A 15,644-nucleotide genomic window follows, 5' to 3' on the forward strand; every position below is an offset into this window, starting at 1 on the left:
ACACATAACACATACATTTGCAACATTATAAGAGTTAAATTGTACAAAAAAAAAAAAAAAAGTGCATACATACATTCCTTATCGATTATCGAAGTATAAATTTAGTTTCTAATGTTTGTTCCTTAATAAAAAAAAGTTTCTAAAGTATGTGTTAATTCGGCCGTCTACAAATATAATGCATTTTCTAAATAAATACGAACTAATTTGATAATTACGACATTTTCAAATATAACAAAATCAATTAAAATATAATAAAATTTCATATCTATTTTAATAGATATCAATAGACTTATTTATCAGTAATATTGAACATCTCTACTCTATATATATATTATCTAAATATTTATGTAAACGGCCAGAATTAGTCAAATAAAATAGAGTGATTGTAATTTACCAAATGAAATTGTTCAGTCTTACTATATATATATTTATATATATACATCATTATTTCATTAGCTTATTAAATTATATTAGTCCAAATTATTGGTCAAATTAAGAGTTGATTTAAGAAAATAAATTTGATTAAAAATAAGTATATGACTGGAGCTTCATCTACGCCATTGGCATCTTAGCTTAAAAAATACATAAATCAAACATTGAATTTGTAGGAAAATATTAAAAATGTGAGAGAGAAATTGCAAGAAAGGCTTAATTTTCCCAACTATAAATAGAGCATATATCCATAAGCCTTAATCACCAAGCTCATATCTAAAAGCCTTTGTAAGTAATAAAAATTATTTTTTCTAAAGTTACATAGCTGAGATAATATATAGCAATATGGGTGTTTTCACATACGAAAACGAAGTAACCTCAGTGGTTCCTCCAACTAAATTCTTTAAAGCATTTATTCTTGATGCTGACAACCTTTACTCTAAGATTATCCCAAGTCATCCTCAAACTGAAATTGTTGAAGGAAATGGTGGCCCTGGAACTATCAAGAAGATCACCTTCAGCCATGGTAATTAACCTTTTATTTACCATCATTACCTTTGGTGTTTTTCTCCTAATTACCAATTTTACCTTTTTAATTATGTGTCATATTGTCTCAACTTTAAAAAAAATGTATTTTACTTCCTATCCTCGTGTGTTTAACAAACTCGTGGACTTTTGAAAACGTGTAATTTGTCATTTTTGATGTGTTTAGTAGGTAATTGGTTCTATTTAACCCTTTTTTTAGAAAGTTGTCAAAGATAATAAATTTGATAAAATATTTACAACATGCTGCAACATTTTAGATTCTATCAATAATAACGTTAATAGACAATGATATGCTTCTATCAGTGATACTAATAGATAGTGATAAAAGTCTATCAGAATTTAAAATTTCTATAGCTTATAAATATTTTTATTATTTTTAAAAAAGTTTTCCAACTTCTTTTTATAAAAATTTAGGAAACCATTGGATACTGAAATGGAAAGGCTAGGTCATATGTTTGTTAATTATTTGGGTTTATGTTTTTGGGTTGTGACTAATAATTTTGCTTGGTTTCTTCAATTTATTTACATTAGATTTAATTTGTTTCACTTAAATGCGAAATTATAAGGGATGTTTGAACACTCGTACTAGAATTAGAATGTATTATAATGTATTCCAAAATTCATACTTGAATTGAGCATTTTGATTAGAATGTATTATAATGTATTCCAAAATTCATACTTGAATTGAGCATTTTGAGTTTAAATTGTAATATTAAAATTATTTCATTTGGTTGTTTTTCAATTAAGCTCGTTTTTACTTTTTTTTTTTCAATTTAATTGTTGTTATGCTTTTCATTTGACACATGAACATAAATAGTTATCTCATGGAGTTGTAGTAATGTTTTTCCTACTACTAACAAAGTATATTTTTTTTAAAAAAATTCAAAGTTGCATCAATCTTTAATTTGAGTTTTTTAGAAAAAAATTAATTAGTATAACGTTTTATTGATATAAATTTTAATTTATATTTAAAAAATATAATAATTTTTTAATAAAATGTTAAACACAATAAAAAGAAATTGTTGTGAATAACAAAATATCCAAACTATTTATAAAATATAATAAAAAAATTGAATAGGCTATACATCACAAAATCTGATATATTTTATAAATAGTTTAAAATTATACTATTTTAAAAAATGATCCTACAATAAATTTAGACTGTATTGTATTAATAAAAACTATATATTTATTAATTAAATTTTTGCAGGAGGGGAATTGAAAACCATAGCGCACAGGCTGGACGTAGTGGACGAAGCATCATTGACGTACAAATATACGGTGTTAGAAGGAGACCTTATTTCAGAAACTATTGACCAAATTGTTAAGGAAATTAAGGTAACGGAGGGTCCTGACGGAGGTTCCATTTTGAAGAGCACTAGCGTTTACCACACCAAAGGAGACAACCAGCTCGACGAGGGAAAACTCAAAATCGGCGAAGAAAAGGGATTGGCTCTTCTCAAAGCCGCCGAGGCCTACCTCTTGGCCAACCCCGCCGAATACAACTAATTATAAAACCAAATCTATAAATAAATATATGCATTGTGTTAGCCTTCTTCTGATAAGGGGCATTGGAGTGTGTGTTGTGTCAATTTGTATGCTTCTGAGTTGTGGGTGAATTGTGATTTTCAAAGGGTAAAAAAAATGTTATGTTCAAGTTGTATTATTGGTTTCAATAAAATGAGTTGGCCTTATTATATTTTGATATTCTTGGTCTCCCAAGTTTGGCTAAATTACAAGTTGCCTTAACCAATTGAAAAAGAAAGCTTAAAAGTAAGGTTGTAAGACTAAAATTTAAAGAATAAATAAATAAATAAATTTACTTTTCTTTAGTTTTGAAATTTTAGTTTGATTTTGAAAATACTTTTAAAATGCAAATAAGGCTGAGAACATCAATACATGAAAATAATGTTTAGACTTAATTCTTACAAAGAAAAACAAAAAATTGATTATCAAATCAGGGCATAAGATTGTAAGAGAAGGTTATTAGTTCCACATGCCAAAATTTTCTCATTTTGCCAAATTTCATCATCAATTGTTACAAAGTATATGATTAAAAGCCTATTTGATTTCCCAAAATTGATCATTACAATTACAACATGAAAAAAGGAATCTATTTCTCATCATCACTACTTAATTCAGATTCATTTTCTTCTTCCCCATAAAGAACATCATCAACTTCATCGTCTTCATCTTCATCTTCGTCGTCATCGCTGCTTTCACTTCCAGCTATTTCAAGACTGTCTTGAATCGTTTGTTTGGTTTTGTTGGTTGATGTCCTTTCAATCTGTTGAATATGCAAAGTAATGCAACCATACATAAGCTTTTCAAGAACCCTCATGAAAAAAAAAAACTACCGAAAGAACGAGAAATTACTCACTTGTGCCAACACCAACTGCAAACGACCTGATAATTGAAGAAGAGGCTGAACCGCAGTCTCTTTGGATTTGGTAATCTGATGGAGGAAAAAAAACTAAACTCTCAAATACCCTTTTTTTTCCTTGAAAAAAACATTGAGATCTCTTATTACAGATTGAGGTCAAGAGATACCAATTTCGTCTTGTAATATGAATATCCTTCTATTATGTCCAAATTTAATCCGCATACATAGTCCTTTTGAATTTTTTTTTAATGGAAATCAGTTAAATTGATACTGATTTTTATGCAAGAAAAGAGGCTACATAAATATGTGTCCAACATCTAAGGAGAACGTTACTAGAAATTTTTTCTTGGAATAATCTACAATAAACTAACCTTTGGGATTATTTTTAAGATTTATTGAAGTAAATTTGAACAAAGACTGAAAATAGAGAGAGAGAGAGAGAGAGAGAGAGTGCTCCCCTGCCGTCTCTCGTGTTGATGGCCTCCGACGATTCCTTTACCTGCAACCTCCCGTCCTCACTGCTCTACCTACTTCCTCCGCTTATCTCTTCATCCCCGACTGACTTCACCCTCTCCGATCATCTCCTCACTGAGACTATGGGGACATCAAAACGGATTTCGACAAAAATCGAAAATAAATCCTTCTCGTGTGAGTTTGATTCGAATAGTAGAGGAAGGGTGATTCGCCTAACCGAAGCTCATTTGAATAAGTCTTATACCCTTTTAGGAGAGGAAACTCTTTTTGGCTGGCTGGCGTCCTTGGAGGAAGTTCTGCAGACCCCGAAGCCCCAAAATTTTTTTAGAAAGACATTCTGTAATGGAGGTTTCACCTGGATTCAAAAAACGACAAACAAGAGAGGAAGCTTTTTGGAGATTTCGAAGGTGCTGAAAGTGGTCCCAGCTGGTGTTGATTTAAAAGGCTGGGAAAGTTTTAGGCGCTTATTGATGGATTTTTTGAATGATGAAGTCGACTCTAGGGCCTTTCACTCTGAGAAGAAATTAACCCATAAGCCTTCTTTTGGAAACAGACTGGAAACTCATTATCAGCTTCGTCATCCTTTGCGAATTTCTAACCATGGAGGGTATCCAAGGGTAATTCTTAGTCAAGAGGAAGACAGAAGCAAAGGAGAAAAAAGAGTTAGAAAGATTTGCTGAGAGGACACACTGGTGGTCACTAAGCGCGATTTCCATGACGACTGGCAGAGGATTTTGGATGTCCTTCAGAATCAAACACAAAAAACCTTTATTATCAATCCGTTCCACGCTGATAAAGCTTTGCTCAAATGCCCTGATCAGACGATAGCTAGACTTCTCACAATGAACAAGGGCTGGGCTACCTATGGCCCTTTAACCTTGAAAATGGAATGGTGGGATCCAAATAAACATGGGAGAATGGCGCTTGTTCCATCTTATGGAGGATGGATTAAACTAAGAAATTTTCCCCTGCATCTGTGGAACGAGGAGGTGTTTAAGAGGGTTGGTGATAAGTTTGGAGGCTTCATTGAGTTTGCGGAAGAAAATTCGAGCCTCATTAACTGTTTGGAAGTGAATATCAAAGTTAGAGGGAACTACTGAGGCTTCATTCCGGCGGATTTTGAGCTGATAGAAGGACCCGATTCTTATCTTGTGCAGGTGGCTTCCTTCCAAGATCCCAATCTTCTTATTGATAAAGTCGCCGGAATCCATGGATCCTTCTTGCCAGAACAAGCTGAGAATTTCTTCAAAGGTCCGGGCGGCCCGGATCCGAACCCGATTGATATTTGGCGTGTGGAGAAGTCGAACTCAAGGCTGGCAGTTTTCGCTTTTCAGAACTCTGAGATGGTGAGTACGGCGACAGAAGAAGCTGAGAACATCTGTCCTTCTCTGCAAACTGACGGAGATATTAGAGGAACTAATTCAAATTTACTGCCCAAGCAAACCCTAATGGATTTGACTAATAAATTGGGCTTGACCAATGAAGTGGGCCTCATTACAGATGTGGGCTTCCCTGATTTAAAAGGGAAAGGCATAGCAGTGGATGAAGTACTTACTCAACAGCCCACCAATATTAAAAAGCAAACTGGGCTTTTTATTAGAGAAAATTCCCAAGCTACCCGTGCCAACCAACCCCTTTTACTAAAATTACCCAAGCCCACCAAAATTAAGTTTGCAGAAAAGGAAGAAATTCGACCTTTCTTTAAAAACAGTGTGATCTGCTCCACAAACCAACCTGGAGGCTCTTCAACTTCAACGTTCATATCAGACCGCATTCATGGAGAAATAGATCCAACTTTGGACGTTTCTATTTCTAGCCCGGGCAGCCTCATCTCTGAAAACAAATTTGCTCCTCTTGAAGCCGAAGACGTGCAGCACATCTCGGATTTTTCTTCCGACGTCCAAAGACTCTTCCACGAGGTAAGCACCACGGAAAGAGGTAGGGAAGAGGGTCTCCAGATAATAGCTGTTGAGGATACCAGTGAGCTTCCTTTATCCAATGAAGAGTTATTTGAAATTGAAAGCGTAACCGAGTTAGAACCAGCAGCTTCTATACAAAATCCTTTTCCATTGAGTAAGGAGGTGATAGCGGCTCTACTTGAATATGATTTATGCATTCGGGCTGTAACCAGAAAAGGGAAACAACATAGGAAGGGTGGGGCCTCCTCGAACAACAACAAAAAGCTTACTAGAGAAGTCAAAGCACTGCTAGGTAGTTGGGAAAGGGAAGCCCAAGCGGAAAAAGATAATAATAAGCCGGGCTGTGAGGGTGATCCATGTTAATTATCTCTTGGAATGTAAGGGGTATTAATGCTCGCCCCAAAAGAGCGATTGTGAAAGAGTTGCTTACGAAATTCAACCCAGATGTGGTAATTCTACAAGAAACTAAAGTAAGCAGTGTCGATCGTCAGTTGGTGAAGTCCGTTTGGAGTAGTCGGTTTGTTGGCTGGGCTTCCTTAGAGGCTTATGGTTCGTCGGGTGGTATTCTTATTTTGTGGAAAGAGGATTCACTCACGGTAGATGACTCAATTCAAGGGGAGTTCTCTGTTTCTATTCATTGTAAACTTAATGCTGGTTTCTGTGGATGGATAACAGGTGTTTACGGCCCCTCGTCTTATAGACGTAGAGACCAATTCTGGATGGAGCTTTCTAGCTTATATGGCTTGTGCAACGATAACTGGTGCGTAGGGGGTGACTTCAATGTAATCAGATGGTTAAACGAGAAGAGCTCTGGCACTCGCCCGACTAGAAGTATGCTTCGATTTAACAACATGATTGAGGAGTTGGATCTGGTGGATATTCCCTTCCAAAACGGAAGGTTCTCTTGGTCCCGATCAGGGGTTAGGCCCGCTGCTTCAAAGCTCGACAGATTCCTTCTATCCAACCCTTGGATGGAGTTCTTTAGAGAAGTAAGTGTGGAAAGACTTCCTCGTACCACATCGAATCACTTTCCGATACTTTTAAAAATGGGGGCTCATTCCTGGGGTCCCACACCTTTTAGATTTGAAAATGCTTGGCTGGATCATCATCTTTTCTTTAAAAATGTTGAGAACTGGTGGGGCAGTTTGGAGGCTGATGGCTGGCCTATATTCTCTTTCATGGAAAAGCTAAAAGGTCTGAAAGCCATCCTAAAAAGTTGGAATAAGGAGACTTTTGGTAACATTTTCTCCCAAAAACAGGTGCTGATTGATAAGATTAACTCTTTTGACTCACTTGAAGAGTCAAGCTGCCTCAACGAGGAAAATGTGAAGGAAAGAGAAAACTGTAGAGGGGCTCTGCTTGATTTGATTGTGAAAGAACAAAAGTTGTGGATTCAGAAGTCGAAGCTTCACCGGCTTAGAGAGGGGGAGGAAAACTCAAGCTTCTTCCACATATGGGTTTCGGCTCGTAAAAGTAAAAGTATTATTTCTTCCTTGGTTAGTATTGATGGGAAGACTCTTGTCACAGAGAAGGAGATTGTGGATGAGATCCTCAGCTTCTTTTCAATGTTATATGGCACAAGGATCTCCTCGCCGTTTATTTGTGACGGTCTTAATTGGAGAGGCCTTAGCTTACAGGATTCGAATTTACTTGAGGCTCCCTTTACCGAAAAAGAAATTAGAGAAGCTGTCTTTGACTTGGGTTGTCTCAAGTCCCCTGGTCCTGATGGCATGACTGGAGAGTTTTATAAAAAATCATGGAACATTTTGAAGTCCAACCTCGTAAGGGTGTTCCAAGATTTTTTTAAAAACGGAGTTATTAATAGAAGATGTAACGAGACTTATATTTGCCTCATCCCCAAAAAGAAAGAGGCGGGCCGTGTCAGTGACTTCAGACCAATTAGCTTGATTACCTCCTTGTATAAAATTATCTCCAAGGTGCTTGCTTCAAGGCTTAAAAAAGTTCTTCCATCGATAATTAATGACTCTCAAATGGCTTTTGTGGAGGGAAGGCAAATCCTTGATGCTATTTTAACTGCTTCTGAGGCTGTTGACGAATGGTCTTTAAGAGGCAGAAAAGGCGTGCTTTTGAAGCTCGACCTGGAGAAAGCTTATGATAAGGTGGATTGGTCTTTTCTTGATATGATCATGAAACTTAAAGGCTTTGGTAAGAGATGGAGGAAATGGATTTGGGGATGCTTGTCGACAACTAATTTCTCCATCATTGTCAATGGGAGGCCTAGAGGAAAAATTATTGCTAAAAGGGGCATTCGTCAAGGTGATCCTCTTGCTCCTTTTCTTTTTACGATTGTGGGAGATGCTCTAAGCTGCCTTATCCACTACTGTAATGAGAAAAGGAGTTTAAAAGGCTTTCATTTTGAGAACCTGTCAGAAGATTTAACCCATCTTCAGTACGCAGACGACACGCTTCTTTTTTCTTCCTGGGAGGATGGAAATCTGGAGAACTGGTGGAAGGTGGTTAATATCTTCCTTATGGGAGCCGGTCTTTCCCTTAACAAAGCTAAAACCTCCCTGATCGGTATTAACCTTAGCAATGATGACTTAGCTCCTTTTAGTGAATCTACGGGATGCTCGGTTGATAATCTTCCCTTTAAATATTTGGGCTTCTCTATTGGAAGGGGTCATAATAGAAAAGAGATGTGGAACAATCTTGAAGAGAGATTCAGACACAAATTTGATAGGTGGAGGAATGTATCCCTCTCCAAAGGGGGTAGACTAACTCTGGTGCAATCAGTTCTCAACAGCCTCCCTTGTTATCTCTTCTCCCTTGCTCAAGCTCCAGTTGGCGTTATTAATAGATTGGAACAGATGATCAGGAAGTTTGTTTGGACAGGTGGATCTACGAATCCAATTGCTCATCTCGTCAACTGGGAATGCACTTCCACCCCAACTTGTTATGGTGGTCTTGGGATTGGCTCTTTTAGGCAAAAGAATATTGCTCTTCTCACTAAATGGTTTTGGAGGTTTAGTAAGGAAGAAACCTCTTTATGGAGGCGATTAATTGTGGCCATCTATGGTTTAGATGAGAATGGGTGGTCTACCAAAGATCCAAACAGGGGAAAATCTCATAGATTATGGGCTGGTATTTTAAAGCATAAGGAGATATTCTTTAATTTTTCTGCTTTTGTTTTGGGAGAAGGAACAAAAATCAAATTTTGGAAGGATAAATGGTGTGTCGCGGAAACACTTGCAGAAAAATTCCCTAACTTATTCTCTTTGGCGCTGAATAAGGAAGCTTATGTGGCTGAATGCTGGTGTACTGCTACTCATTCTTGGAATTTGGGCCTTAGAAGAAATATGCTCGACAACGAGATTGCCAATGCGGCCTCAGCTTTAGAAATTCTTCACTCTTGGGCCCCCACTGAAAGGAATGATAGTCTTAAATGGACTCCTAACATGAATGGCAACTTCACTACAAAATCTACTTTTCTTAACTTAACTAAGAGATCCCCCAACATTGTTGTTCCCTTGATTCGTCAGATTTGGAAGAATAAAATTCCGAAGAAGGTGAAGTTTTTCTTATGGTCGCTTGCTTACAGAAGCCTCAACACCCATGAGAAACTACAAAAAAAAATTCAGAACACATTGCTTAGCCCCTCGATGTGTTGCCTATGCGCTAAAGATGAGGAAACCTTGGATCATTTATTTCTACATTGTCCCTTCACAAGAAAAGCCTGGAACACTCTGTTTGGTATTTTTGATTTGGAGCTTTGCCTTCCTAGCAAGATTGATAGCTGGATGATTGAAGGTCTTAACATTAGAGGTTACAGCCCTAAAGGAAACATCTTATGGAAATGTGCGACGCGTTCCCTTTTGTGGAGCATTTGGAAAGAAAGGAATAGCAGAATTTTGAAGATAGATTTAATTCTTTTGATTCTTTTTGGACTGTGGTTCAACACACAGCCTCTTGGTGGAGTACGAATTACACCAAACACTTTTGTAATTATAGCCTTTCTGTGATTCTCAACAATTGGAAGGCCATTATGTCTTAGTTCCCTAGTTTCTTCCGGGGAGGGCCCTCTTGTCCCTCGCCCTTAGGATGTTCTGTTTTGTTATATGAATATACTTGTCTCTTATCAAAAAAAAGAATTGAACTCAAAGGTGAAAAGACCAATATATTATTTTTTAACCCAACACTTACTGTCAGCACATATTTAATCACAAATTTAAAACAGTTTTGAAAACAAAAACTGAAACATTTTCAAGATAGTTATCTAAAGAACACCTAATTGACATAATATCACAGTGAGAGAGAGTTCAATACTAAAGATCTTAACACTATCTCACAATGAATGAAAATAGGACAAGGAGAGGAGGAAAGTAACGACGACAGTTAAAGCCACCGAGACGAATTGCTAAAACCAAACAAGGAAATTGAAAATGGTAATGAAAAAGGAAAACAGACTACCTTAAATAAAGAATCGAGCATCTGGGCCGATTGTTCTTGAGACAAGATATGTTGACTGTGATTCAACAATAAACTGTATATCCATGGTAGAACATTCTTTCCGCAATGCAACCTGAGGCAGTCAAGACGTGTCACTTGGTTAACCGAAGAAATAATCATTTTTGAAGTTGCATTTCCAATGTGTAAACCTATTTTACCTTGATTGCCAGATGTTAACCAAGTTTCCGAGTAACTTGTATGCATCGCCTGGTGCTAATGATAAAACTGCTTCTCTTAACTAATCAAGAAATTGCAATGTGGGTTAAGAACTGAGACATTAAATGAAAAAAAAAACCAAAAAAACAAAAGAACAGCCATTTTGTGTAATGAAATAATGATTAGAGAGAAACTGAGGTCGGCATGGACCTTTTTCTGTGAGATGTTAGCTTCGAGATCAATGCCCTTGGATATCGCCAACTTAAGAATGGACTCCAACATATGATCATCTGTATTATGGAGTATGCCTAACGATCGAAGTTGGTCCTCCATGCAAACTGCTGCAGAGTCCTTCACTCCAACATCATCTGTGGCAAAGAGAATTGACAACCAGATCAGATTCAATGGTTTCATAGTAAGCAATAATACACCATCATAGACCATAGGCAAGAAAGAAACATTTATTAAAAACAACAGTCTATTTTAAGTCTCTACCAGATGTATATGAATTTAGACCATGCTTGATTATTATATCACAGAAAACTCAAGTAAGATCCTTTTGCAAATGGAATAGGTAAAGGTTTTAGTAATATCTGATTTAATGTAAAACTACATTTTCTTGTAGCTCCCTCAATTCATTTGTGATCTAACTCAACGTGTTACTGGGGCACCTTTGACTAATCTCTTTGGAGTCTTGTTCTCCTATAAATTTCATCTAGAAATTGATTTTACATACATACAAACATATGTATGTATAATCCTCATATAAAATAGCTCCAATTTACATTTGTACCTTCTAATCGGCTCCCACTGTCAACCAATTGAGTCATCACATCACTGCGATCAACTTGCAAATCTTGGTACAAGGTACTTTTCTCTTGAGAATCGAAAATCTTTGGAATTGGCCGTAAAGCATCTTCAGCATTAGCTCGATCTAATGCAACGACTGAACAAAAATAAAAGAAGTGATTAATGAGCAAAAAAGCATTGCACGAATAGAAAAGAATCAGTGTTATGTGATGTCATAACATCTGCTAGCTCTACAGGAAGTCATTGAAGTCCAAGTAAGGTCTCACCTCCACCCTGTACATCTAAACCCTTCTTAGATTTTCCAATCGACTGACTTGGTAGAAGAATTCCTTCGTTGGAGCTGTTTAAATTTATGTCTGTTCCGGATTGCACCAAAACGCTCTGAAATGAAGGCTTCACTAGCAATCCATGAGCAAGGAACACCTGCCCTGACCCAGACTTGGGAACTCCTTGTAATTTTGCAGCATAAATTGCAGGTATAGCCCGTTTTTTACTCTTTGAGAAAATATCATTACCAGACATCAATATTTTAGTAGGCTTGGCAGTTCGTAACTCCTCAAGATTCTGTCCATACCATAAATAACAAGCACCGATTTCTGATATGGCTAAAATGTACAGAGCAGTTTCATCACCTCCATCATTCGAACACCTGCTGTCCACAAAGATGGCAGGATGCTCCATTGCAAGAACACAACTAGCTGATTGTTCTTTCCCTCCATCTACACTCCAAACAACAATATACCTTTCACCAACTGCAGATGAAAGGATGTACCTTCCATCTTCGGTAAAAACCATGCATCGAACGGCTCCCTATTTGTCAGGAGAGAAACTATTATTCAACAAGCATTATTGATATTCATACACAAAAGTGAAAGACCACAAAAAGATAGAGAACATATACTCACGGGATGCCCAGAAAACTTCTGTATCTTTTTGTGATTGGAGCAGTTGAAGATCTTCACTTGGGAAGCTGCAGTTGCAATTATCTTCCCATCTGTTACCAGCCAAAAACCAAACCAGACAGGTAATCAGTCAAATATTATCTGATAATTAAAATATTTTTCCTCTTTCCTTTTCATAACTGGTGTATCTCCTCGTATTATTTTCATAACCCACCATGTTTTAGTGGAAATAGCAGTCTTGATGCTTTGGGTGTGGCACAAACTAAAACATAGATTCCTAGAGATGCTTAGTAGAACACCCACAAACTAATTCCTTTTCCTTGAGGCTTATTTCTATTTCTAGGTTATAGGAGTTCTTTTGTATGTTCTTTTTTGCTTTTTCTTTCCTTTTTTTATGAACAACCAAATTTTTATTTGATGAATGAAAGAATAGAAGGGCATACAAAAAAGAGGTTACAAATGGGGGGAGGACAACTGTGCACAGTAGTGTAAAATAAAACCTAATGGGAACTTATCTATCATCTCTTTGCAAGTCGCAACCCCTATGTCTAGCCAAGTAAGACCAAATTCCTCAAAAAACCAATTCCAAATTTCTAGATCATTGGAGTTATGTGAGTCATTCTTTGTAAATTCTGATTTAACGAAGAAAATAATAATGTAAGTATTTGAATACCTGGTGAAACTGAAATACAGGATATTGCCTTTGTAGAAGCCTTGAACTTCCTCAACAGGTTTCCCGTCAAAGAATTGATTTCGCATAGCATTCCATCAGCACCAGCAGTATAAATGCATGAACCATGTGTAGGAAACGAAATCGATGCAACACCCCTGGCACAAAAGAGCGACAACTAAATGTGAGGCAACTCTAATACCCCCGGACTAGGAGGCTGTAGTGGCTCATTCAGCTTCATTGTCAAGAAAGAAACATGCATCTTCCACCTTCCACCTTCTAAGAGAAGAATGAAGGCACTAAACAGGTTGTATTGCAAAAGAGACTTCGATCTTACCCAGGATGACAATCACTTATTTTCCACTTCAATTCACCAGCTGCTACATCAAGGGCCAGAACATCACCACTACCAGTTCCTAACAACAATAGCAAACATTGGCGCTTTCTTTTTCTCTGCATCGAAAAGAAAAGTACACGTTGAATAATGACATACTGCTAGAGAAATAAAAATAAAAAGCTAGATATTCAAGTACTCGTAATAAGAAATTCATTTATCTAATCCATAAATGAAAAACCTTTTTCTCCAATGACAACCACTTCATGCATTTATAATCAACTGATAGATGCCCTTTTTCTGGTTTCGTGAGTATGCTTGTTGAATCAGATGTAAAGAAGTCTGCGAACTCAGTCTGTATCTGCCCCTTCAACGTGTCCCAAATCTAAAATAAAGATGATAAAAAAGAAAAGCAATCATGTTTTAGAATAAACTGAACCGAATGGTAACGAAATTCAGTAGGCTGTGTTTCACTGTCCATAGATTAACATAAATGTCCCATGTTTTGATATGTTTTACTAACTTTCAAACTCAATCTTAACTTTTTTTTATATATGTGAGTGTCTGGGTCAACTTATACACACTTTGAATTTCACCGGATAACCCACCTGAACCTTCATGCTCACTTTTAACTAATGTATCATTCAACCCAAAAGCTTAAGCCGATAAATTGGAACATATTTGATATTTTATACATATTATTAACAGTTAACACTCTTCTTTGTATGTGGGATTGGATGTCATAAACTATTAAAATCTTAAACCAATAAGTTTTTTGCAAAATAAACAGGCAATGATGATTCCATATACAACATACAACAGCTCCACACCATGGTTTCAGCATTCGCATTTGGCATGCAGTTAAGAAAGAGATACCTTAATCCGACCATCTCCAGAGCTGATAGCAAAGAAGTGCAAATCTGGACTAAAAGATGTCAATAGATCTCTGATATTTGAAAACCCCATGATTCTGAGATGTAAAAATCAATCATAATAATAAGAATTTAAAAAAATCACCTTTAATAAAATAGAATTACCATATATCATATAAATCAATATCTATATCCATACTCGACTAGTAACATAATGTCCATATTTTACCCTGATCATTTCCTATACCTCCTTAAAGCTTATAGACGGCTCTTATTTCGAGCAAATTCAAAATATCATTGGTGATTGATCAACATGAAAGAGAATCCCAGTTCCAAAAAAGACTCGTTGTCTCTTTCTCAACGATGGTTGAGGTTTTTCAGTCAATCAAAACAACTCTAAGAAGTTAGAGATTAAACGATAATTGGATAACATGACTTCGGCTATGCAGGAAATTCACGGTGGATAGTGCTTTGGCCGATAAGCAAGGCAATTTTCAGTAGAGACCAAATAGACGTGCAAATGATCAAAGCAACAAATCAAAAGGCAGCACGGGAAATCCCTCTTTGCAGCAACCAAGCTTGTTTTGCTTGCTATTCTAATATTGGTATACATAATAATAACAATGATAATAAAATTAAAAACAACTCCTTTATTTCATTGGACAGTTCCTGATTTGAGTTTTTCGAGTGAGAGACAAGACGTGGACAGAGATTGGGAGAGTACCAGGGCCAACAACAAGAGAGTAGAAACTCAATGCAACCCACCAGGAGATATGGTGTGGCAGCACGAGCGGCGGAGTGGCGGCGGCGACGCTGAACTGCTGAAAGGGAAGAGACGCCGGCGTGGAGAAGAAGAAGCTGAAGCACGTGAGGGTGATAGGAAAATGTAAAGGGTTTTAGATGTTTAGGTTTACGCCTCTTCCTTTCTTTCTTGTTCCCCTAAACTTTGTTGTTTACATAATTGTATTGTTTTCTTTAATTTGTTCTCTAAATAAATTTAAGTTCTCCATTTGGTTTTTATTTTAGCATTTTCTTTCTAAGTAAATCTTATATTAGCAATTTAGCATCTACTTGGAAGCTTAGGTTAAAATTTCTCTCCCATCTCAAATATAACACACATTCTTTAACCTCACCATTTTTTTATTAAAAATAAAAACCATATATGTTTGGTAACTCATTCAAAAAAAACTTATTTTTTTTTTAAATTGTGAAATAGTATAATATTTGACAAAATATTTAAAATTAAGTCTAATGAATTTTGTATTTTAATGAATTTGTTTTAAAAAAACTTTATTAGATGGCAAAAAAAAATCCATAACATCTCATTTTTGCATACTACAAATATGAAAACTATAAACAAGTATCAAAAATTAATTAGATGGCTATCTACTATTAAATTTGCTACTTTTTTAATTTATAAAACAAGGTGACATAAGTGTATTTTTATATTTGCAATTTATAAAATGTAATGATATGGATTCTATTAAATTTTTTTTTATATTTCACAAAAGTGTAAATAAATTAGTTACCTAAAACACCCGTTTTTAAATCTAAAAATAGAAAGTAGAAAAACGTCATATGGGTCGAAAAATAAACCACCACTTTTTTTCTTTTCATATCCTCTCACAAATTTTAAACTTAATTAAGCAAAAAAGAAAAAATCTGGAGCTTTCTCAACA

At 36.0% G+C, this 15,644-nt stretch overlaps 2 protein-coding genes across 5 annotated transcripts; one reads left to right on the forward strand and one right to left on the reverse strand.

Moving 5' to 3' along the window:
* The first annotated feature begins 695 nt into the window (after positions 1 to 695).
* Positions 696 to 2,685, forward strand: LOC101214193 (major allergen Pru ar 1). The gene is made up of 2 exons (XM_004151286.3): positions 696 to 958; positions 2,189 to 2,685. The coding sequence occupies exons 1-2, from the start codon at positions 778 to 780 to the stop codon at positions 2,485 to 2,487; spliced, it is 480 nt and encodes a 159-aa protein (XP_004151334.2). The 5' UTR covers positions 696 to 777; the 3' UTR covers positions 2,488 to 2,685.
* A 242-nt stretch (positions 2,686 to 2,927) lies between these two features.
* On the reverse strand, positions 2,928 to 14,939 carry LOC101213788 (WD repeat-containing protein 43). 4 transcript variants are annotated; one of them, XR_004217310.1, is made up of 13 exons: positions 14,690 to 14,939; positions 13,970 to 14,063; positions 13,335 to 13,478; positions 13,097 to 13,212; positions 12,763 to 12,917; positions 12,093 to 12,181; positions 11,454 to 11,997; positions 11,171 to 11,323; positions 10,588 to 10,745; positions 10,380 to 10,459; positions 10,183 to 10,294; positions 3,359 to 5,223; positions 2,928 to 3,265 (listed from the first exon to the last, which is right to left on the reverse strand). XR_004217310.1 is itself a non-coding variant. In XM_011658976.2 (13 exons), exons 2-13 carry the CDS (start codon positions 14,057 to 14,059, stop codon positions 3,092 to 3,094), a joined length of 1,890 nt encoding a protein of 629 aa, XP_011657278.1. In that variant the 5' UTR covers positions 14,060 to 14,063; positions 14,690 to 14,931; the 3' UTR covers positions 2,928 to 3,091. The 4 variants fall into 4 exon arrangements, 2 of the variants coding, with proteins under 2 accessions (XP_011657278.1, XP_011657279.1); XR_004217309.1 differs by having other exon boundaries at positions 3,359 to 5,230; XM_011658976.2 differs by having other exon boundaries at positions 3,359 to 3,433; positions 14,690 to 14,931.
* Between the last annotated feature and the right edge of the window lie 705 nt (positions 14,940 to 15,644).

Source organism: Cucumis sativus, chromosome 6 (assembly GCF_000004075.3).
Source record: "Cucumis sativus cultivar 9930 chromosome 6, Cucumber_9930_V3, whole genome shotgun sequence".
In the NCBI taxonomy this organism is placed as follows: Eukaryota; Viridiplantae; Streptophyta; class Magnoliopsida; order Cucurbitales; family Cucurbitaceae; genus Cucumis; species Cucumis sativus.